The sequence below is a fragment of the Sceloporus occidentalis genome, unplaced genomic scaffold (assembly GCF_023333645.1).
Source record: "Sceloporus occidentalis isolate IW3139 unplaced genomic scaffold, rSceOcc1.0.p SCAF_6, whole genome shotgun sequence".
Taxonomy (NCBI): Eukaryota; Metazoa; Chordata; class Lepidosauria; order Squamata; family Phrynosomatidae; genus Sceloporus; species Sceloporus occidentalis.
In genome coordinates this window covers 41,181,817-41,204,596 of record NW_028316986.1, presented here as the reverse complement: position 1 = coordinate 41,204,596, position 22,780 = coordinate 41,181,817, and the positions used below count along the sequence as shown (strand labels likewise).

General features: G+C 39.7%; 1 protein-coding gene across 1 annotated transcript in view; it reads left to right on the top strand.

Moving 5' to 3' along the window:
* The first annotated feature begins 2,313 nt into the window (after positions 1–2,313).
* CAPN8 (calpain 8) overlaps positions 2,314–22,780 on the top strand; it is a 60,045-nt gene continuing 39,578 nt past the window's right edge. The window contains exons 1-7 of the mRNA XM_089528339.1: positions 2,314–2,550; positions 11,001–11,070; positions 14,105–14,223; positions 15,295–15,428; positions 15,677–15,845; positions 20,074–20,157; positions 22,455–22,540. Coding sequence (XP_089384465.1) covers positions 2,314–2,550; positions 11,001–11,070; positions 14,105–14,223; positions 15,295–15,428; positions 15,677–15,845; positions 20,074–20,157; positions 22,455–22,540 — 899 coding nt within the window. The remainder of the gene's footprint in view (positions 2,551–11,000; positions 11,071–14,104; positions 14,224–15,294; positions 15,429–15,676; positions 15,846–20,073; positions 20,158–22,454; positions 22,541–22,780) is intronic.

Genomic DNA, 22,780 nt, shown 5'->3' with positions numbered 1-22,780 from the left:
GAGACTAAAGCAGCTCCCTGTCTGGAAATACAGTATTACAACACCTGGGGCTGTTTAGCTCAGAAACAAGGCAAATAAGGTGTGACGCGATAAAGGTCGATAAGATTATGCATCGTGTGATGTGGAGAAACTAGACAGAGAGAAACTCTCCCCCTGCCATCCCAGAGTCATGCATTGAGGAGATGATCACACGGGACTTTTAAATCGGAATTAAAGCTGGATAACAGCATCTTTGGTCATACTTGTCACAAGAGGCCATGTCTCTCTAATTCCTGCTTTGTATTTTAAGTGTTGCCAGAGAACACTTTTGTGTGCATGGAGCATAGATTGGGGCCAGTGGTATGCAAGAGATGGATGCTGGCTGTGTGGTAGGAATCTAGGTTTGGGACTAATATTTATATCTGAGATCCTAGTCCCAAGGGGTGTTAGATGCTATCTTGCAATGTAGCAAGATCTGATGCACTTCCCAGGAACTGACAATGAGATTCTTGCAAGATGTCAGATCTCACAGGAACACCCAACCCCTTGATTTGGTTTGTAACTTGAGGGCCCACATTTTCAATCAATACCTGAAAATATAGAATTTTTGTCTGTTATTAAAAAAGGGAGGGCACTGGGGAATCCACACCAACTGTATCAGCTTCTGTTTTAAAGGTTGCAGGGATTTGCTTAGCTCAAAGAAGCTTGAGAGAGGATGGGTAACTTGTGGATCATTTCCACATATGTATATCAGTACTAACTGAAGAGGACAGCAAGTTTGGGTGAATAATAAGATTTTTATTTAGAAATATGCAAGAGTGCATTCAAATAGATGATAGTAATTCAAACAGATACACCATTCAGAGCTGACCAAATTAGAGGTATGCAAATTGGACAGCAGATTTTTAGGGGTGTAGAACGGGTAATATTTACCTGCCCTGGAAGGGAGATTATGGAAAGCAGGATATTTCTCAGATGGGGTCTGAGGGTAACACAGCAAATATTTTGTGTGCATGGAGCATAGATTGGGGCCAGTGGTATGCAAGAGATGGATGCTGGCTGTGTGCCAGGAATCTAGGTTTGGGACTAATATTTATATCTGAGATCCTAGTCCCAAGGGGTGTTAGATGCTATCTTGCAATGTAGCAAGATCTGATGCACTTCCCAGGAACTGACAATGAGATTCTAGAACGGCTGATGGTTTTAACTTCGGGGCAACAAAAACAACAGTTGGATTTAGGACAATTGCAGAGTAGATGGATAGGGAAGTTGGCTGGGAACATGGCAGGGATAGGTAGGAAGTGTTGGCTTTCTGTCTTCACCTTTTGTTTGTAGCGTAAGAAAATATGAGAAAAGCTGAAGGGAGAGGACAAAGTGATCAGTAAACCCATTTAGCCTTTATCTTGATATTACCTGAGTCCTTCACATGCCTTTGGGTCTTGTGTTCTTCCCGTGGGAAATTCACCTGGTGTTCCAAAGGTCATTGTGATCGCTTAAGAACATGTCTGGCCCCAGATATGAAAATACAGAGACCCCAAATATAATGTGGGGTATGTTAGCTATGCTAATGTGGCTTCCTATTACAGGACAAACTTTCAGGCCCTTAAATAAGGGACATCCCATACAATGATGGACATTTGGCAACCCTACACAGTGCACATAGTTAAATAGTGGCATTCACTGGCATAAGATGTAGCCATGGCTGCCAACTTGGTCAGATTTAATGAGACTAGATAAATCAATGGGGGTCAGAGCCCTCAGTGACTACTAGTCAAGATGGCTATATATCACTTTAAGTATTAGAGGAACCATTTCTGTGTTATCAGTTATTTGAAACCTGGAAAGGAAGGGTGTAGTTTCATTCATGTCAGCTGGTAAGCCTTCCATAAGCAACTGATTGGCTACTCTTGGAATAGAAACTTGATTAGATAGGCCTTTCATCTGTTTTAACAAGGCTCTTCCTAAGTTCTTCTTAAGTTCTTGCCTTGTTAGCCCTTTTTCAGCACTTCATTTGTCATAGGCAGGCAGGCAGACATTTAGTGGCTCCTTGGAAAATTAGCATTTCCTTTTCAGACAAATAACAGAGAACAGAAAGAATGATACGGTCACTGGACAGTTCTTTCACTCCTATTTCCTTCTCTCACCCTTACCTTTTCCATCTGAGTTGTGTACATATTTACCTTTGAGTGTTTCCTCCCACTGTACAGGTGCCACTGTGCCAAGCTGCATAAAATGTTTGCTTGCTCCACCCTCCTCTGGTCACGACACTGATTCCACTTGCAATTAAATTTTAAGATTTGTTCTGTTTGAGTGTGTTATAGGTAGCTCAGCATAATGACCAGCGCAGCAATTAAATTGGCCAAGGAGAAGGAAGTATTAGAAGGCTTGGGCTCCAATGAAAAGGCAATAAAATACTTAAAACAGGATTTTGAGGAGCTAAGAAGGCAGTGCCTACAGTCTGGTACCCTATTCAAAGATGAAGAATTCCCTGCTTGCCCATCTGCTCTTGGCTATAGAGATTTGGGTCCTTATTCTCCCAAAACGCATGGCATTATCTGGAAACGACCTCCGGTAAGAACGTTGTATTCTTTTAATAATCTTCTGGGTTTGGAGAGCATTCTGTTCATCCAAAGGGTTGTCTCCAAACTCACAATGATTGCAATAGAGCTTTTTTTTAAACTTAGGAAAAGGTATAATGTCCCTACAATGGCCTTCGCCTTGATCTTGAAGGGTTAATGAAAAACAAAAATGCAGATGCTTCTTTCTAGAGATTTTGTTCCTCAGGAATTGTTCAGGTTACCAATCAATGTATCTAAAATTAGGGACATTTTTTGGAGGGTCAGTCTCTGAATTAAGGGACATATATTATATTACATGGAAATGTGAAAATAAAGTGCATGTATTTATGTTCCATGGATTGTGACAGTAGAATAAGGGACATCTGGTGACATTTTGGGTTAAGAATGTCTGGAAATATATTCTTGTAGGATTTCCTTCTGTGCCTTTCCAATTTCTGAGGTTTTAATGGGCTTGCACTTTGAAGAGCTTACTTTAGAAGCTGTAATCTTTTCAAAGGCATATTGACACTTTCAAAGTAGTGATAGGCGAATCTGTCTATTCTGGGTCCATATAATTTTTGTTTGTTTTTATGCATAATTCCATTCTGTTCTCTTTTGGCATTCATTTGCAATTTTAAAAAATTCTGGGAAAATGCATTTAAATACATAAATCACTGTATGTTGTCCATTAAAACAATGAATATTTGCTCTTGATATATGTATATTAATGGGTGCTTTTCTCTCAAAATATGAATCAGATGCATATTTCCTATCTGTATGTATATCTGCATATATATTTTGATACATTTAAACAGCTAGGGCTAGCCCACGGGCCTCCAGATGACCGCCCAGAGAGTAACAGATGACTTAGAGATGAATACTGTCGCAAACATAGTGAGCTGGCATTAATACCTCAGCTGGTTTGGATGTCTCAAAGTAGATGCTGCTTGCTGTACCATCTTTTTTACTTTAAGAAAACCTCTTTATAGTAAGTGGGCATATACATGATTACGTAGATTCACTTTATTTTACATTAAACATGTATTATACAGAGTCTGGGAATACAGACAGTACAAAAAGTATTATGAACAACTCAGACAGATGGAATTAGATGCCAATTAAATGTTGTGGTATGAAGGAAGGAATGCTTATTTGGGAACATGATATGATTTTATACACCAATAATAGACATTATGATATGATATTACACATCATGTCACTAATAATGGAATTAGGCGATCTGTAGACAGATGTTAATTGATGTATCTGTTGGAACTTTGTTGTTTCATTAGTTTTTTTTAAAGATAAATTCAATACAAATATATTTTTAAAAATGTATTACTCCTTTCTACAACAACACGATCCTCCTGGGACAGGGTGTGTTAGGCTCAAACACATGAATAATATGAAGTGATGGTGATATTTTGACAAGGGTTTGCCGGATGCTAGCATCTTGGTCTATTCATTGTTCAGTGCACATTTGCAAGGCCCCAGGCTCCTGGCTGGCTGATGATTTGTTCTATCCATTGCCTACATGTTAGAGGCAACCAACTGCTAATCCCCTGCGTTGCTGACTCATCTCAGGATCTGACAGTGTGATTTATTTGGGGAGAGGAGATCTGATTTTTGGGTAACTCCTAGGCAAGTAATTTTGACTTCATGCCTGCAAATAATGCCACCAAGGTTTCATTATGTTTCCCACAGTACGCAGAGCCTTCACTTTCGCCATTTAGAGCAGTAAGCAATATGCTCAGACCAGTAGCAGGAGCTACTCTCTCTCTCTCTCTCTCTCTCTCTCTCTCTCTCTCTCTCTCTATATATATATATATATATATATATAAAGATTTTATATTTTGGTCCATGGAGAATGTGTGTAGATTGGATGCGTATTTCAGCAGGCCTTTAGTACTTGGTTTTTGGTTTGCTGGTTTTCAGTGTTTGAGATCTAACACTCTGAAATGGTGAGTACTTAAAAATTTAATGAGATGTTTTCACAAAGAACAGAATTGCAATTTTGTTTTTAATGTTGTACTGTATACTGCTTTGAATTAATTTCTTTCAGAAAACAGGATAATGAATACTGTAGTAGTGATTGAAGGAAAGTTCTCATTTCTGTAATGGAGAGAAATAGTATTATGCAATTCTGCCAGCAGAGATGGGGCAGACATCCAGGCTTTCTTCTTAGCAGGAATCCAGGGCTCTTTCTTAGCAGAATGAACAGGAATGCCCTCAGATGCATCAGGCCTATTACATTTTTAAGCAGATGTTGTCATTAGGTGCCATGATATCAGCTTTGACTGATGGTAACCCTATGAATGAGAGACCCTGTTATTAGCTGCACTGCTCAGATGTATCAAACTTTGGACCATTGGTTCCTTTATTTAATTAATCTATCTGTAAGGCAATTTTAATATTTTCCTATTGCCATTAACTTTGTCTGTCATTATTATAGCAATAGCATTTACATTGCTATACTGCTTCATATTGTACTAAGCAGTCTCTAAGTGGTTTACAACATGTAAATCAATTTCCCCAGCAAGCTGGGTAATAATAATAATAATAATGATTTATTTCTAGCCCAGCCAGTCACAAAGAATCCAGGCGGGTTACAACAATAAAATACATCAGATTACAATGGAGTTAAAAAATAAATAAAAACAAACCCTAGACCTACCACCCCCCAGTATTCATTTTAGTGACCTACGAAAGGATGGAAGGCTGAGTTAACCTTGGAGCTCCTCAGGATTGAACTCATGTTGTGGCTGTAGTACTGGCATTTACCCACTGCGCCACCAGGGCCCCTGATCATTGTTGACTTTTCTGGTGTCATCCCCCCCCCCCCCCCAATAGTATGCCAAAACTATGATAGCTTCATTTTCGTCATTTTACTTTCTATTAGGAGTTTAGAGTAGATTTACTGTAGGGCCCATTTATTTTGTCTTTTTGATGATGTACAATATCTATGAAACTTTCCCCCAGCACCATATTTTGAATGGGTTGTATTTTTTCTTCCTGTCAGCTTTCTTCATATTTCAGTTTTCACATTTCAGCTGTACATACAAATTTGAAATATCATGATATGGCTGATTCTGACTTTGACACTCATAAGTATCTCTTTAACCTTGAGAAAGTGATGTACTTTACCATTTTTAAAGTTTCCACCCCATAACACTGTTAAATCCAAAATATAAAATAACAGCACTACTATTTTGTGGTGTTTGGAAAAAAAATGATAATGTGGCACAACAGTGTAAAGAAAGGAATATTGTAATGAACAGCAAGTAGAAAACAATATTCTGATGAATATTGTTATTAAACCACTCTCGCTCTTTAGAAAGATGATTCTGAGGACTTCCACACTCTTCTACAATTTCATTAGCTACAATGTAAGTTATTAACTAAATATGTGTGCTGATCACTTTTTTAAACACAGAAAAAATTAGCTGGAATGGATATTTTCAATGATCTTAATGTTTTTACTGGTTTTAATAATTTCCTGTTTCGAAAGATAGGTTGTTTGTTGCTGATTTTATTTTGCAGCTTTGGCATTTTTGTCCATGATGTTTTTACTGAAATTAAATTTATTAGCCATAATTCTCTCTGGAGGAATGACAGGGCAAATAATCTTTTAACTAAATTATCAATAGAAACAGCCATAGGGATAAAGTTGGAAATGTTTCAGGTATACCACTCTCAGCAGCTGGAAGGAAGAATGGAATATGCTCCCAACAAATGGAGTATGAAAACTGTTTTTTCAAAACTATTAATGCATGGATTGATTGAACTGATCCTTTCTCTTAAAGCTGTGATGCAAGGTAACTAAAAAACCAAGTACCAGTGAAAACACAATTAATTAGATGTATTAAAATAGAAATTAAATAATACTATCAAATCACAAATTAAAAAAGCAGTACTAAATATTATATATAAAAATTAAAAATTAAAAGCCTTTGCTTACTGGAGGAAAGACAACAGGGAAGGCACCAGCTTAAAGTCTCCCAGAAAGGATTTCCACAGTCAAGGTGGAGCTGCCCATGAGAAAATCGTTTCTCATATTCCCACAGAATGTTGCTTCTGACAACTGTGGGACTAAGAGAGAAAACATGCAGTAATGAATAACATATGCATGTAGTTTATGTTGGGGTGTATCCACACTGCAGAAATAAAGCAGTTTGATGCCATTTTAACTGCCATATCTCTATCCTGTGGGATCCTGGGATTTGTAGTTTGATGAGGTCGCAATTCTGCCAAATCTTTGGCGAGATGGAGAGGGCCATTCATGCAATCACTCCTAAGCACTAGTCTAGTGTTGCAGAGCTTGTAATTCATCTTGATTTACCGAAGATCTATCGGCAATTAAACAGACTGCACCAAGGCTAGAGTGCAGGTGGTGCAGGTCATGGGTTGAATATGACCGAAAATTGGGAAGGATTCTTCAGCTTGCTTACTATGCCGCAATGATGAGCAGGAAAAGAATTTATTAAGCCTCCTCTATTTTTTCTTCAGAACATTGTCCAGAAGAGCTTTTTTAAAGTTGTGTAGAGCCAATGGGACTCAGACTCAGAGAGGTCAGGATCAAAACCACCCTTGGTTGCCACTGTGATTAATTTGCCAGGCACTTTGAACAGAAAGTAGTTTGTATTCAACCAGTGTCTAGTGTACCATCTGGTCAATTTTCTTCAGATCAGTTTCAGTTACAGTCTAATGATGCAGACAACATGTTTGAATCATCATGTTCTACCACTTGTAGTCTTGACACTTGCCCATCTTAAGATTGGGTGGGCAGGAAGGGTGGCAAACCCCTCACTATGTCTCTATGTCTCCGGAAGAGAATCTCCATGGACCCAGAGGTATGTGAGAACTACTGCCTCATCACTAATATCTCTTATTTGGGCAAGATGTTTGAATGTGTGGTGGCTGGGTATCTTAAGACATTCTTGGAGGAAACAGATTAACTGGACCCATTTCAGTCTAGCTTCTGATTAGCATATGGTACTGAGACAGCCTTAGTTGTTTTGACTGTTGACCTACTCTGGGGTAAAGACAGGGGAAGTGCTACCAAGTTGATCTTCCTGGTCTGTCAGCACATTTCAATACTATTAATCATATTGGATTAATGGACTGGCTCTGGAACTGTGCTACAGTGGTTCCGCTCCTATCTATAAGGTCAGTTTCAGAGACTGGCATTGGAGGTCTCCTGTTCAGCCCACCGGTCATTGTGTTGTAGGGTGTTCCCAGGTTCCCTCTTGTCTCCCATGCTGTTAAACATCTACATGAAGCTGCTAGGAGAAGTTATTAAGGGTTTGAGACAGGGTGCCATTGGTATGAGGAGGACACTTACCTCTATTCCTCCTTGTCATCTGAGTTGATTGGTACTGTGAAGGTGTTGGAGCAGTGCCTGGTTGCTGTAATGGTCTGGATGGTAACCAGTAAACTGAAGCTAAATCTTGATAAGATAGAGGCTCTGTGGATTGGTGGTTTTTGAGTTTGAGAATTGGGTAGGGTTTGATGGGAGTGCACCTTCCCCAAAGAAGCCGATGCATAATTTGGAAGTACTTACTCCTAGATCCAGCCTTATCAATGGAGGTCCAGATAGATTCAGTGACTCAAAGTGCTTAGGGCCAGCTTTGGCTAGTCTGCCAGCTATGCCTTTTCCTGGACAGGGATAACTTAGCCACAGTATTCTGTGTATGGTAACTTCCTGATTACTCTAAAATATATAGGGCTGCCCTAGAGTAACTCAGAAACTGCAGCTAGTGCACAGTACAACAAACTAGACTACTCACTGGACCTCCATGAAGACACCATATAACACCATTTCTGAAGGAATTGCAGTGGCTACCAATATACTTCCAGTCTGAATTCAAGGTCCTGGTGATAACATTAAAGCACTAAATGGCTTTAGATATTGAAACCTGAGGAATCTCTAGGTCCTCCAGTGTGACTGTATGGTCAACATCAGCAGAGTCATGCTGGAGGACCTAGAGATTCTTAAAGAGAACATATTAATGAAATCTGTGAATAACCAAATCTACAAAAGTCAAATCCACAAATGTGGAGGGTCAACTTTATTAGTCTGAGAACTGAGATATTGGAGTGGCCCTCCTCTGTAGGGGAAATGCATTGTGAGAGAACATGGGAGAAGGTCTTCTCTGCAGTGGCACAGCTGTTGTGGAATTCCCTTCCCTTGGAGGCCCAACTGATGTCAACGCTGGGATAATTTCAGTGTCAAGTCAAAATCTGGCTCTTCATTAAAACCTTCATGCATCAGAGATTTTATCCAGGCTGATTACATTATTGAAAATGGTTTTAAACAGGTTTTGTATTTCCTGTTTTTTAATTGATAATCCATTTAACATGTTTTTAATCTTTAAAAAATTAATATTTATTGTTTTATATTGATTTCTTTTGTACACTGCTCTGAGATCTTTGGATATACGTGTAACGTTTTCCCACCACCTCACAATTCCTTCCTTCTTTGTGACCCAACATCCTTGTGGGTTTTTAAAAGTCAGTAGCGTGGATGGATGTTAAAACACAGGCCAAGAGGATAGTTAAACAAGAATAAAAGTATATTTTAACAAAGAATAGGCAAAGGTAACTTTCACATGAAATTGTTACTATGTCTTCTTTTGTTGCATATATACAAGTTTGGTTTTAACTTTCTAATAATAACTCAGCCACAAAGGCTAAACTATCACCCAAGAAATTATGTAACCCAAACCCCTCTTTCTGAGTCTGGTTACACTGAGTCTCCCCTCTCTAGACTCTCCAGAACTAATACTGTCCCTCTCTGGACCTAACAGACCCCTCCTTGGTCTACTATCAAAATACTGTTCCCTCCGTCTCTGATCCTAACTATCTTCCTTACTGAACTCCAGCTTCATCCCTCAGGATTCCAAACCCTAAATGACTCAACCCAATTGCCAAGCGGAATGTTCAAACTCCTCAGCCAGCACCTGATTGGCTAGTGGATCTCTGGCTTCTGATTGGCTGGTTTGTAAGTCAGTTCGTCACACTGCTCTGAGATCTTTGGATATAGGGTGGGATAAAATTATTTTAATATAAATAATTAAGACACCCTCTCCTACTCCATTAGGTTCATTTGAAAAGTAGTGAATTACAACCATGGTCATTAACAAAAAACCCCCACCATTTTAGTTTGTGATTGCCAATGTGACCCATTAGAATAAGTTATTTCTGAGTTCTGCTTTTGTGAGATGTAAAATCTGTAAATACCCTAAAGGTATCAGAACCTGTTTGATCTGGGAAGCTAAGCAGGGTCAGCCCTAGTTAGTACTTGGATGGGAAACCACCAATGAATAACAGTGCTATATGCTATATTTCAGAGGAAGAAACTGGCAAAACTGCCTCTGAGAATTCTTTGCCTAAGAAAATCCTGTGAAATTCATTGAGTCCCCATAAGTCAACAAGTGACTTGAAGGCACATACACAAGTATAGACTGTTATCGGTATGAGAGTAGACTACAGCTAAGTCTACAGGGGTGTGTGTCATTTTTATTGTTTTCAGAAAGGGTGGGACAAATTGTTTCATCTTACTTTGGAGCACAACTTAAACATTTTCAAATCACAGTGACTCAAACCAGGACAAAACAAACTACTATCACAAGATGAATGCATCGTGACTTCCTTAGAACAAGTTTGCCCAGAAACCTCCCCCTGTTGTTTGTACTGTTTGTCTTTACTAGGGAACCTCTTGCAGTGAAGTGTGAGATTTGTTTTCTAATGTGTCTCCAGATTCAGGTGCATTGACTATTCCTTTCCTTAGAAAACCTTACGTGAAATTCATGGGGTCACCATAACCCTATGATGGCTTAGAAGTCACATACACACAAAATCTGTCACCTGAGGTGTTCTTTATCAGAGCTAGTCAGAGCAAGAAGAAGGGCCCTCCCTCCAGTCCATCTGCCCTGGTCCAGGCCTCAGAGGGAGAGAAGAACCACTAGACTCGATCCCCCTTCCCAATCACCATTCCCTTCTCTTTTGTGTCATGTCTTTTTCGATTGTAAGCCTGAGGGCAGGGAACCATCACAATAACTATCTATAAGCCGCTCTGAGAGCCTTTAGGGCTGAAGAGTGGGGGAGGGTTGGGCTTTTTAACTGTATTTTTTAAATTGTATGATGATGTAATTTTATATTGTTGTAACCCACTTTGATTCCTTTGCGAAAAAGCAGAATATAAATAAATACTACCATTATTATTATTATTATTATTATTATTATTATTAAATAAATAAATTGAGCTAGTCTTACTTCTAGTCATAAGTCTCTCTTTCCACACTGTAGGTAACTGAAATGTAACAGTAAATTTATGAATCTGCCGAAAGTGTTCATATTTGGTCCTGATTTCACAGCAGTGATAATGACTGTGTTAGTACATGTTAGATGTACGATTAAGGAAATACACGATATAATAATGTTTCATGCAACTGTAATTTACAGGAGCTAGTCCCGAATCCTCAGTTCATTGTGGGAGGAGCCACTCGTACAGATATTCGTCAAGGGGCACTGGGTGAGTAGGGGAACACCACATTTTGGGATATGTGTATTGTTATTCAGAGAAGGTGAGGGGAGTTGGGATCCTCACCAACTGTGTCAGCATCTTTTAAATGTCTGGGGAATTTGTTTAGCTCACAGGACACTTGCGAGAGGCTGGGTAACCTGTTTATACTGATCCTAATTGTGAGAATACTCCAGATTTAACATATAAAGAAGGTTTTTGTTTTGAAATAACCAAGAATGCAATGAAACACATGACAACAGTTCAAACAGACAATCTAGAGCTGACTGAAATAGAGGTATAGAAATTGGATAGTGGAAGTTGAGGAATGTAGACAGAGTGATATTTATCTGTCCTGAAGAGGAGACCATAGAACGCAGGGTGTGGTTTAGATGAAGTCTGAGGATGCCATAGTGAGTGAAGGATACCCTCTATACATATGTGGGGCTAGAGCTGGGACCGATATTTATACCTGATTTCTAGACTCTAGGGATTCTTGGCGATCTTGCAGTGTGACAAACACCTGATGGTCTTCACCTGGAACCACCTATGGGATTCCAGAATGACTGATGGCTTTAACTGATTGCATTTAGAACAACACCAAGGACAGGGAAATTAACTGGAAACATGGGTGGGGGGGGGGGGTTTGAGACTTCTTTTGTCTCTTGATGCAAGAGGATGTGCAGAAAGCCTGGGGGAAGACGGAGTGATCAGTACACGCATTTAATCTTTTTCTTTAACCTTTTTCCTAGGTCCTCCACATGTCTTTGGGTCCACATTCTTTTCCTATAGAAAATTTCTCTGTGTTTCAAAATCATGGTGACCTCTTAAAATATGCCTGATATGAAAATATGAAGGGCTCCATATACAACATGGGGATGGAGGTGTGCTAACAGGTTATAGAGCAGGGAGGGGAGGAACTTCAACATCCTCCAAACCAGAACATAGAAAAATTACTGTTTGGAGTACAACCCCCCAACTCCACTCCAACGACCGTGTTGGCTGGAGGATTCACAAGTTTGTACAAGCAGTAATTTCCCCATGTTTAGAGAACAAGTGTACAAAGGAGCATGAAAACAAGTCATACCAGAGGTTTTGAACAAATAAATATTGAAGGGCCAATATAAATCTAGTATGTGAAACTCCAACTTTATTGCTTGTTTTGCACGTGCCCTACTGACTAGACTTTGCAACAAAAGCATTCCTAGCCCTCATACTTATCATCTGTTAAATGTTTTCTTTTCAGAACTTATATACTACATCTAATTTAGAGGAATATGAGACAGTCCATTTCTAAGGTCTCTCTTCATTAAATTTTATTTCTTTGTCAATAGCAAAAGTCAGATGAAATATCAGCTCAACCAGTCTTAAGAGAATTTAAGAGACCTAAAATACTTTACATACACCGTGTGAATGACCTTAAAAAGAAAGAAGCACACACCAAAAAGCCAGAGTTCACTTCCAACTAAAATACATTACCATGTGCAAAACATGCAGAGGAACATGTATTTAAGGAGGATCTTTGGGGACTCTTTGCATTTGAGCATGCACATTAGTCTTCAAATGGCCAATGATAGGGTCTTATTTTTAAATTTTATTTTACAGCTCTTGCCATTTAAATTAAATTTGAAATCATTTTTGTGCTTTTCTGCCATTAACACTTATTGAATACCTTGAAGTGTAACAAAGCAGTGAACACATCTGCAGTGGCAGCTTCATTTTCAGAGCTTGAAAAGGTTAGTTTTGGGGGCTAAAACTCCTAGTATCCCCAGACAACAGGATTACTATGAAGTTACTTTAAAAAGCAACTTTTCCAGGCTCAGTTTCTTTGGAAATATAAAGTGGATCAATCTTCAAGCTGGTCCTTTCTACACATGCTGGACTGCAGTGTCCATAATCCACAGGCAGCATGGCCAGTACTAGGTCAGATAGTAGATCTCCCACATCAGGTCTGGTTTGACTCTAAGGCATAACAAAAGTGAGAAGAGCATGGCCAAGTTTTTAAGAAACTCACTAGATATGTGTTGGAGCAGGTGTCATCTGGGAATATCAGTCACCACTGAAGAGCTATAAAGTGATAGGATAAGGACACAGATTGAAGGAGAAAATAGTGGTGTGGAGGATTTCAGATGATCCTTTTTCAAAATCAGGGTTTGTGTGGTTGCTAACAGAATAGACCAAATATTCTCAGGTGCCACTGTAGATGTCATGGTATATAGACCTTGTAATAAGTTTCTTCAGGTGCAGAAAGAAAACAGAAGAAAGAGTTAGGCACAGCTGTTATCTGTCTGACTCAGCTGCACTCGAGGGTAGGAGTCAAGGCCACCTTGTGTGCTTTTATTAAATTGGAATGTGTAACCAATATGCTTTGCCTTGCTGCCAGTAAAGCCTTGCTGACTGAAAGTGCTGTCCATGGCTTTCCTCAAGCCTTATAAGCAGATCAGCAACCTTTGTATTTTAAAGGTGGTATGTTGTGCTTCTGCACTCTGCACATGCCCTGGGTAGATATGACTGTCTTGCAGTGACAGTAGACTCAAGCCATAATATTGTTTGGAGGGAGGGGGAAACAATCTAAACTGCTCAGAGATTGCCAGACTCTATAAGACAACAGGCATCACCTAGTGGTAATGGCTCTCCTGGTATGAAGCATATGTATTCTGATGGTACACAAAGTGTTCAGTTGGGGATACAAAGACACATGTGCAAAATCTTCTCTAGAGGCAGACTGGCATTGGTCTTTTGCCTCTCCAGGAAAGTCATTAGTTAGCAATAACAGAAAAATGTGTGTGTGTATGTGTGCGCGCACACACACAGACCCATTGTTTCTTCACTTTATAAAGTAAACTGATCTTTTGAAAAAAACCACACATCTTGATCAACGTTTGCTGGGAGCCAGATAATTCAGAATCTGGCCCATTGCTTGCCAATCAGCCATTCCTGGAGTACTTAGTGCTGGAATAGAATAACGTTTTACTTAAGATCAAGAGGTTAGTAAGTTCACATATGCCATCAAGTTCAGCTCTTTTTTGAAATCTGATCTTTGTAGGAGACTGTTGGCTTTTGGCAGCCATTGCATCTCTCACTTTGGATCAAGAAATTTTAGACCGAGTTGTTCCCAAAGACCAAAGCTTCCAGAAGGACTATGCTGGGATATTTCATTTCCAGGTACCCTTTCTTCTCCATTTTGTATGTATTTAGCAATAGTATCAAATAAAAGGAGAAAGATACTCCAAAACAAAATGTAGCCCCCTTTACCCAATGTGATGCCTTTCAGGTGTTTTGCAGCTCCCATTATCCCTAACAATTGGCCCTATTAGCTCAAGCTGATTGGAATAATCTCCCCAACTGTCTGGAGAACACCAGACTGTAGAAGTCTAGTCTATTGATATTGAAGGTTTAATCAGAGCCATTGTGTGAAACAAATTTGAGGATGATCAATGCAAGATAAAGATACTGATACAAAAATGGATTCATTGGTCATCAGTGGATGCAGCACATGTTTTATAATAATGAAAGCCTATTGTCTTGACTACCATGGTGGGCCCCATACCTTCTAGAAGCCATAATTCTTCTCAGGTATGTGTGCATTGCCCACTCTAATAAAACAATGCCAAAGGTAAGGTTGTAGTTTTTATAAGATGCCCATAAAGCTTAGACAAAGGAAAATCTTCTGTGCAGAAGCAGCTACATCAAGATTGCTCATTCTTCTCTCACAGTTAGGCCAAAAGGAAGCAAAGGAAGAATCCTCCTAGTTTCCCTATAGGAAATGCTGTGATCTCATTGTCTTGTATCATGCTGTGTCAAGATGAATATTCCACTGATGACTGCTGTAGTATTGGCTCTTCAAAGTGCAAAGTAATATTTTCTTACCTGTTCTAGGTTGTGTGATAAAGTTCTGTGAAATGTGTAGGTTATCATGATGGTAACAATTATCACATCTACTATAAGCAGTCTAGTAAAAATTGTAAATCCAGTGTCACATTACATAAAAGGTGCAAGAACTTTCTTCCTCTCATATTTGCTGGAGATGGAGTGAAAATTGCTTGGTTTGGATTTTAATATGAATCAACCTAATTTGTACTTCCTAAAAAAATATGGAAGCTGGATAATATTGTCCTATAGTTTTTGCATTGGCTGGTTATTCTTTGCGGTTTTATCATTTGATACTGTCTTGAACTGTTTGTTCTTGGAGTGTTTTTGCTCACCCTGATTTTCCTCCACCATCTTTTTTATCAGATCTGGCAGTATGGTGAATGGGTGGATGTTGTTGTTGATGACCGGCTCCCCACCAAAAATGGACAGCTCCTGTTTCTCCACTCTGAAGAAGGGAATGAGTTCTGGAGTGCCCTGTTGGAAAAGGCTTATGCTAAGTAAGCTATAGTTCATTGTGACATACGGCCTATTAAAAGCTGCCAGCATTCAACCAACCAGTTGTATAGCCTGCATATAAATATGCCTCGCTAACCCTCTAGGGGTGGGGAACTATTATGTAGGTAATTCTACTAAATACACCCAATACAATTTGCCTTTATTTCACTACTATTAGTGTAATTATGTGGAGAGTGGCCTCATGCCCTTTTCTTGCTTTTCTGCTTTTCTTACTATTCCTTCACTGTAGGTTGAATGGTTCCTATGAGGCTCTTACAGGAGGATCTACTGTAGAAGGTTTTGAAGATTTTACTGGTGGCATCTCTGAATCTTATGACCTGAGGAAAGCTCCACCCAACTTGTATCAAATCATACAGAAGGCCTTGCGAGCCGGTTCCTTGTTGGGCTGCTCCATTGATGTAAGATGCTGGTGTTCTTTCTGAGCTCTGACTTGTGCTATAGATAAATTTCAGATTAGCACCGGGTGTTTCTGCCAGTGAAATAAATGGGAGACTTTCTTCTGAGAATATGATTGAACTTGAGGTCAGATGAAGCAGGATAGTGGTCCACAGCTAGAGAAATTGTTTAAATGTTTTGATAAAGGTTTGGTGTTTTGAGGAAATTGCCAACAAAGGCAATTGCTATCCTTCAGTTAGGGGAGAAACAGACGGGTAGAAAAAAGTGACTTGAAGCTGCTTTTTTCAAAGCTGCATTGAAACCCCACCAAATGCACCACCCACTCCCGAGGTAGCTGGAGTGTGCATGGCATGATCATATAGTGTGGCTTGGGTACTTATTTTTTTACTGTTCGCCCCACCATCCCTACGCACCTTCGCAGGAGCAAACCACTAGTGACTGCCATCCCATTGGAAGGCCATCCCTGTGAACCAGCACACATTCACATGTGCAGTGCTTCACTGAGACAAGGCATCAGAGCAGAAGTGTACCCACGCAGATGCTGGCAAGGTATACTATCATGTCCCCCTTCACCCCATGCCTCTTCTTTGACTGTCTGTTTTGTGTATGTTGTACACATCTCCATGAGAGGTGCCCAGTTTCACGTTTGGGCATTTCCACCCTCACAGCTTGGGTATGGCAGCTTCATCCCTTTTAAATGTGCTCTGGCAATGGGGTGTTTACATGCACAATTGGAGTTAGGGTTTGGAAAGAATGGTTCTTTAGAGCTGCCCTAGTGTAGGTGCATTTATACGTACATGCAAAGGTGTGCACTTTCTAGGAAGAAGCAGAAAAATCCAGCTCCATTTTAGTCCAGCTTTTCTCTTGTAGCTCGGCCAGGGTGTGCTTTCTGGCCAGCTTCAAGGTGTGCGTCATCTAAATGTCCTGCCTTGAAGCTGACCAGAAACCTGCTTATTTTGACTGTCTGTTTTGCCCCTTGGTCACTTTTTACAGATATTTTGTGCTTCTACAGACAGAAGGTTCTTACTGCTACCAGTGAAAAGTCATTGGACACCTATTATGTCTTGTCTTCTGTAGCAGATGTTTGTCTCATAAAGAAAAAGAGAGGTAACAATGGAAAGCAATGCCTTCTGGATAGCCCTTGTTCTCTGTAAAATGTATGTGAATTGGCAGTGCAACTGCATGATAAAAGTCTAATTTGAAATCACTCACAGTATCCAGAAGATATTGCTGCCTATCTCTGAAGTCACGTGTCTGTGTGTGTGTGTGTGTGTGTGTGCAGGTTTGTTTTCTGCTGGCAGAGGGCAGAACCACGTCAAATGGTTTTAAATTGCAGAAATATAGGTTTTGATGGAGCATTAGAAGGAACTTCTTGACAGAAAATGCATTCAACAATAGAACCAATTACCTAGTGATGTGGAGCATCTCTTACTCTGGACATCTTTAAAAAGAGACTAGACAGTTACCTTTACAGCTCCGTGATTCTATGATTCTAAGACTAAGGCCTGTGCAGATGTGGGGTTGTGCCATACTACTAGCAGAAATTAGCCAAGGCTTGGGAAAATTACTGAAGAAAATCAAAGAAGAAAGTGCAAAGGCAGATTTGCCACAGAACATTCAGAAAACAAAAGTAATGACCACATATGATTTATGTAACTTTAAAATATATGATAAAGCCATTGGAATAGTTCAAGATATTCTGTACCTTGGCTCAGTTATTAATCAGAATTGAAACTGTTGTCAAGAGATGAGAAGACTAGGACTTGGAAGGGCAGCTAGACAAGATATATTTAAAGATATGTAATTGTTAGCATTGACTGTGCCATTGTATTTTCAAGTTCTATGTATGGTTGTGAAAACTGGACAATGAAGGAAGCTAAGAAAGCTGATAGGGGAAAAAAATCCAATTCATTTGAAATGTGATACTGGAGAAGACTCCTGTGGATACTGTAGATGGCTAAAAAGACAAATAAATGAGTCCTAGAGCAAATCATGCCTGAACTCTCCCTAGAAACCAAGATGACTATACTGAGACTGTTGTACTTTAGCCATATCAAGAGAAGACATGACTCACTGGAAAAGACAATGTTTGGTAAGGTAGAAGGCGGCAGTAGGAAAAGAGGAAGACCACATTCCAGATAGATAGAATCAATCAAGGAAGTCACGCCTTGACTCTGCAAGAGCTGACCAGGGGTGTTGACTGCAGGGTGACTTGGAGGTCTCTCATTCCTAGGGTTGCCATAAGTCAAGGTTGACGTCACAGCAGTTAATGGCCTGTACTCTCTGCATAGGAGATGCATATATCTTAGACCCCCAAACAGAATCTTACTGAGGAAAATTGGTGTGTGTGTGTGTGTGTGTGGGGGGGAGTTTCAGAGAAAAAGGAGTTGGTAGGATAAGGTAGAAACATCCTGTTCCCCTTCTGCTTCTCTGTTACACATTTTTCCCTCTGAAAGTTGATTTTCAGTACATCAGTGGTTCCAGATCCTTGGGTGCCATCTGGGAGGAAAGGATGAAGCAGCTTAGATTTTAATTCAGCTCTTTATCCCTTCAAAAATATATATAATATATACAATACTTGTTGTCCTATTTTTATATATACTTGTAGTTCAAACAGGGTATATATTGAATGCTGGTGTGTGTGTCTTCTTTTAGACATGTCTGTTTCATTGCTTTTGTACCACTTTTGTTATTTTTGATAATTTATGACAGCATACAGTGAGTATGAAAATAGTTGTATTTAGGATGCACATGAATATGGCGCACTAAAAAAATAAAGATCTGTGGCATATAAATTGTAAAATGCATTCACACAAAGGCAGGGAAATGCATTTTAGTTATATATATCAAATGGGTAGAATAAAATACATCTCTTTCCTTGAAAGGAAATCCTTCCTGAATTTGCAGATGGCACAAAATTGAGAGGAACAGCTAATACTTCAAAAGACAGAAATAAAATTCAGACAGACGCTGACAGAATTTTTAAAAAAGCAAATGAGATTTATAAAATGAAATATAACAGACAAACATAGAGTCTACATTCAAGCAAACATTGCCTTTTAAAAATCAACCAGAAAAATCAATGAAAAGAAAATGCTGATGGGATTCAGGGAAACACAATAAAAATGAGATGGGGAGATTTTCAGATCCCTGTCCTTAGCAAGTATGGGCATCATGTTGGGGATGGCTAATCTAAAGAGTCTAGATAATCTCCAGGCTGAATGTAAGTAGTGTTATTGAGTTGCAGAAACAAGTAAAGCAGTTTTAGGTTTTATTAAAAGATTCATATATGGAAATACTCCAGTTCACAAGACCCAAGTCCAAGTCACAGGAAGTTGGAGTTCCATTTTATTCTACACCAGACTGAGGACAACTGGAGTACTGTGTCCTGTTCTGGGCATTTCAGTTTAATAAATGTGTACAGTAGATAAATATAGATAGGTTTGATTCAGAAGAGGGCACACATAGGGTCGAACATGGGGAAAACAAAATCCTGTGAAGAAAGACTGAACATTTTAGATTGTAGAAGAGAAGACTAAAAGGGATTGTTGTTGTGTGCCTTCATGTTGTTTCCTATTTATGGCAACCCCAAGGCAAACCTATCATGAGGTTTCTTGACAGTATTTGTGCAGAGGGGATTTGCCTTTGCCTTCCTCTGTGGCCGAGGGAATGTGACTTGCCAAAGGTGACCCAATGAGTTTTCATGGCCAAGAGGGGATTTGAACCCAGAGTCGTAATCTAATGCTCAAACCACTACACCAAAGCAGCCTTCAGTAGTGGGAAGCCATCATATAGAAGAGGACAATTGTTTATTCTTTGCTGCCTCAAAGGGTAGGACAAGGTCTAATGAGTTTAAATTATAGGATGATAAATCTTGGTTGGTAATAATAATAATAATAAAAGTTATTTATGTTTCTCTGCCTCTCCCGGTGGATTGAAACGGGGTTACAGACTAATAAACATCTTGGCATAAATGCAATTAATAGATCCAGCTATAGTAGAACAAATGAGATTTAGATAAGCATTGGATGGCCATTCAGCAGTTAATTCAATTGATTTGATATGATTAAAATGGGACTTCTTCAAACAGAAGCTGGACAGTCATCTAGTAGGCATGCTAAGGTGGTTGCATTGGGCTGGTGACTGGATAACAAGGTTTCTACTAATACAATGATTCTTTGGTTATAATTCTGTTGAATATTGCTTTCAACAATAATTTTATTTCCCTAGATTACCAGTGCAGCTGAAACAGAAGCAATCACAAGACTGAAACTGGTCAAAGGTCATGCTTACTCTGTTACTGGAGCTGAAGAGGTAAACATCATCTTTCTTTTATAGATCTGCAATGAAATTAATATTCAACAAAACTTCAATTTTATTGATATGGTTTCCATTCTATCCTTTCCTTGCAAAACATATTCTGAACATTTAAAGTAAGGTTTTTCAAAGTAATTGCCAAAACATAGGGCATATCTACACAGGCCATTTGCATCGTCCACCCCTTTATGTTGCCCTGTCCACATAGGGCAAGGCCAAAGGCGCAATTTGACAGTGGACTGCTTCATGTGGGAAGGGCAGTTCCACGGAGAATCCAGGCTTTCCTTCCCTTAAAGTGAATTTAAAAATCCCTCACCATTTGCTCCAGATCTTCTCAGAAAATCTGGAGCACTCAACTCAGAGGGAACAACTTGTAGCAGTGATGCTAGCACCGGACAGCAAGCAGCACACATGGTAGAAACAGCTGCCCAGCACCACCACTATTGGCATGAATTATTCTCTCTCGGGTCATAATACAATGCCCAGGCATGCGATTGATGCTAGGCACCTGGGTTTTTTTTTGTCTCAGAGGGAGTGGCTTCGGCTGCTGGCACTGCCAGCATTTAGCACTGCAGGATGGATGTGTGGACAACTGCCTGGCATTGCTCTGGAATGCTCAGGTAATGGGGAAGTCAAGAGGCACTGGGGCCATAATACTCTGGGAGTAACTTGGAGTATTCTGGCCAGTGTAGATCTGCCCACAAAATCACAATAAAACATCATCATAAATCCAAAAAAGGAAAGTGAACAGCATTTTAAGATGATGAATAAATGGCCTGTTACAGACTGCCAAAATAAAGCTGCTTTGGGTCTCTTTGGAGGTATGCTATTTAAATGATGCATGCATCCTAAGAATCCGGAAGCTGCACCAAAGCTGTCCTCCAGTGCTTAGGAATGGAGTGTGGCTTTGGCGCGACCTCCAGACTTAGGACCCATGCATCATTTAAATAGCATACCTCCAAAGAGACCCAAAGCAGCTTTATTTTGGCAGTCTGTAACAGGCCAAAGTTCCACCCACCAGTGTAAGGATGATGGACAAGAGAATACATTTCCCAAGATATATGTTGAAGATATACGTATGATGGTTTGCTGTTTATTTCTGAAGAATTTTGCCTTAAAAAACATGCTACTGTGAGGCCTGTACTGGGACAATAGGTGCATCTGCTGTTGCAGGGATGGTGAATCACTGTAGATTTTGCCACTGCTCCTCTTATAGCTGCTCTGATCTGCTGAAAGTGTGCAGCCCTAGCAGAGCTCCCATTCAACTCAGAGTCACTGTGGGAAAAGGTTAGTAAAACTCCTGAGTGCATTCACTGACCCCATGTGTGATGATGGCTAGTCTACTGGCCTTTCATCAACTACTAAACTAAGGGTTTCATGATGTCTTTTTCAGTTTCTATTGGTGATTTCACAGATTCTGTTCTGACCACCATTTCGAAAAAAGATCCTGACAAGTGAAGTTGAAGGCTTTCATGGCCAGCACCCATAGTTTTTTGTGGGTTTTTCAGGCTATATGGCCATGTTCTAAAAGAGTTTATTTCTGACATTTTACCAGCATTGGAAGATGCCAGCCAAAAATGCTGGCGAAATGTCAGAAACAAACTATTCTAGAACATGGCCACATAGTCCGAACCCCCCCCCCAAAAAAAAAAAACAAAAAACAAAACACCTTATTGTGACAAGTGATATACAGTTGGCCCCCAACATTTGCAGCTTTGACTTTTGTGGATTTGATTATTCACAGATTTGATTAATATGTTCTCTCTAGGAATTTCTAAATCCTCCGGCATGACTGACAGACATTTACCATAGAATAGTGCTGGGGCAGTGATTTCCACACTCTGGTCCTCCAGGTGTTTTGGACTTCACTTCCCAGAAGCCTCAGACATCTTGGCCAATCATCTGGAATTCTGGAAGCTGAAGTCTATACCACCTAGAGGGCCAGAGTTTGGGAATCACTGCCTAGAGAATCCTAGAGAAAATAGTTATCTAGGCATTTATAACTGTGAATGCAGTGTGATTCTATGGTCAATGTCTGGTGGATGGTGCATTGTACAGAGCTGCATTGGAGAATGTAGAGATTCCTACAAAAGTTTTCACTCAGGTAAAAAAAAAGTTTATTTGTGGTTTTCCCACTTTCATGGGAGTCCTGTGCCCTTAATCTCAGTGAATGTGGAGGGTCCACTGTACATTGTTTTTGTTCTCAATGAAGGATAGTCAGTGTGATATAATAGCATGAAATCAATGAGTGGAATAATTAAAGTCTGCAATTTTGCTTGTGGTGTTTACCGCAGGTTAATTACCGTGGCCAGCCAGAGAAACTAGTCAGGATAAGAAATCCATGGGGTCAAGTGGAATGGACTGGAGCCTGGAGTGATAAGTATGTTATTGTGTTCCATGTTTTCTTCCTTTGATACTGGGTCATCATCCCAATGTTGTATATTTTATTCATGTTTTGAATTGTAACATCTGAAATGGCATTACAGTTGGGCCTCTGTATCCATGGATTCTGTATTTATGGATCAACTATCCACTGCTTGAAAATATATATAGATTTTAAAAAATCCACCAAGCAAACCTGGATTTTGTTGTTTTATATTAGGGACACCATTTTACTATG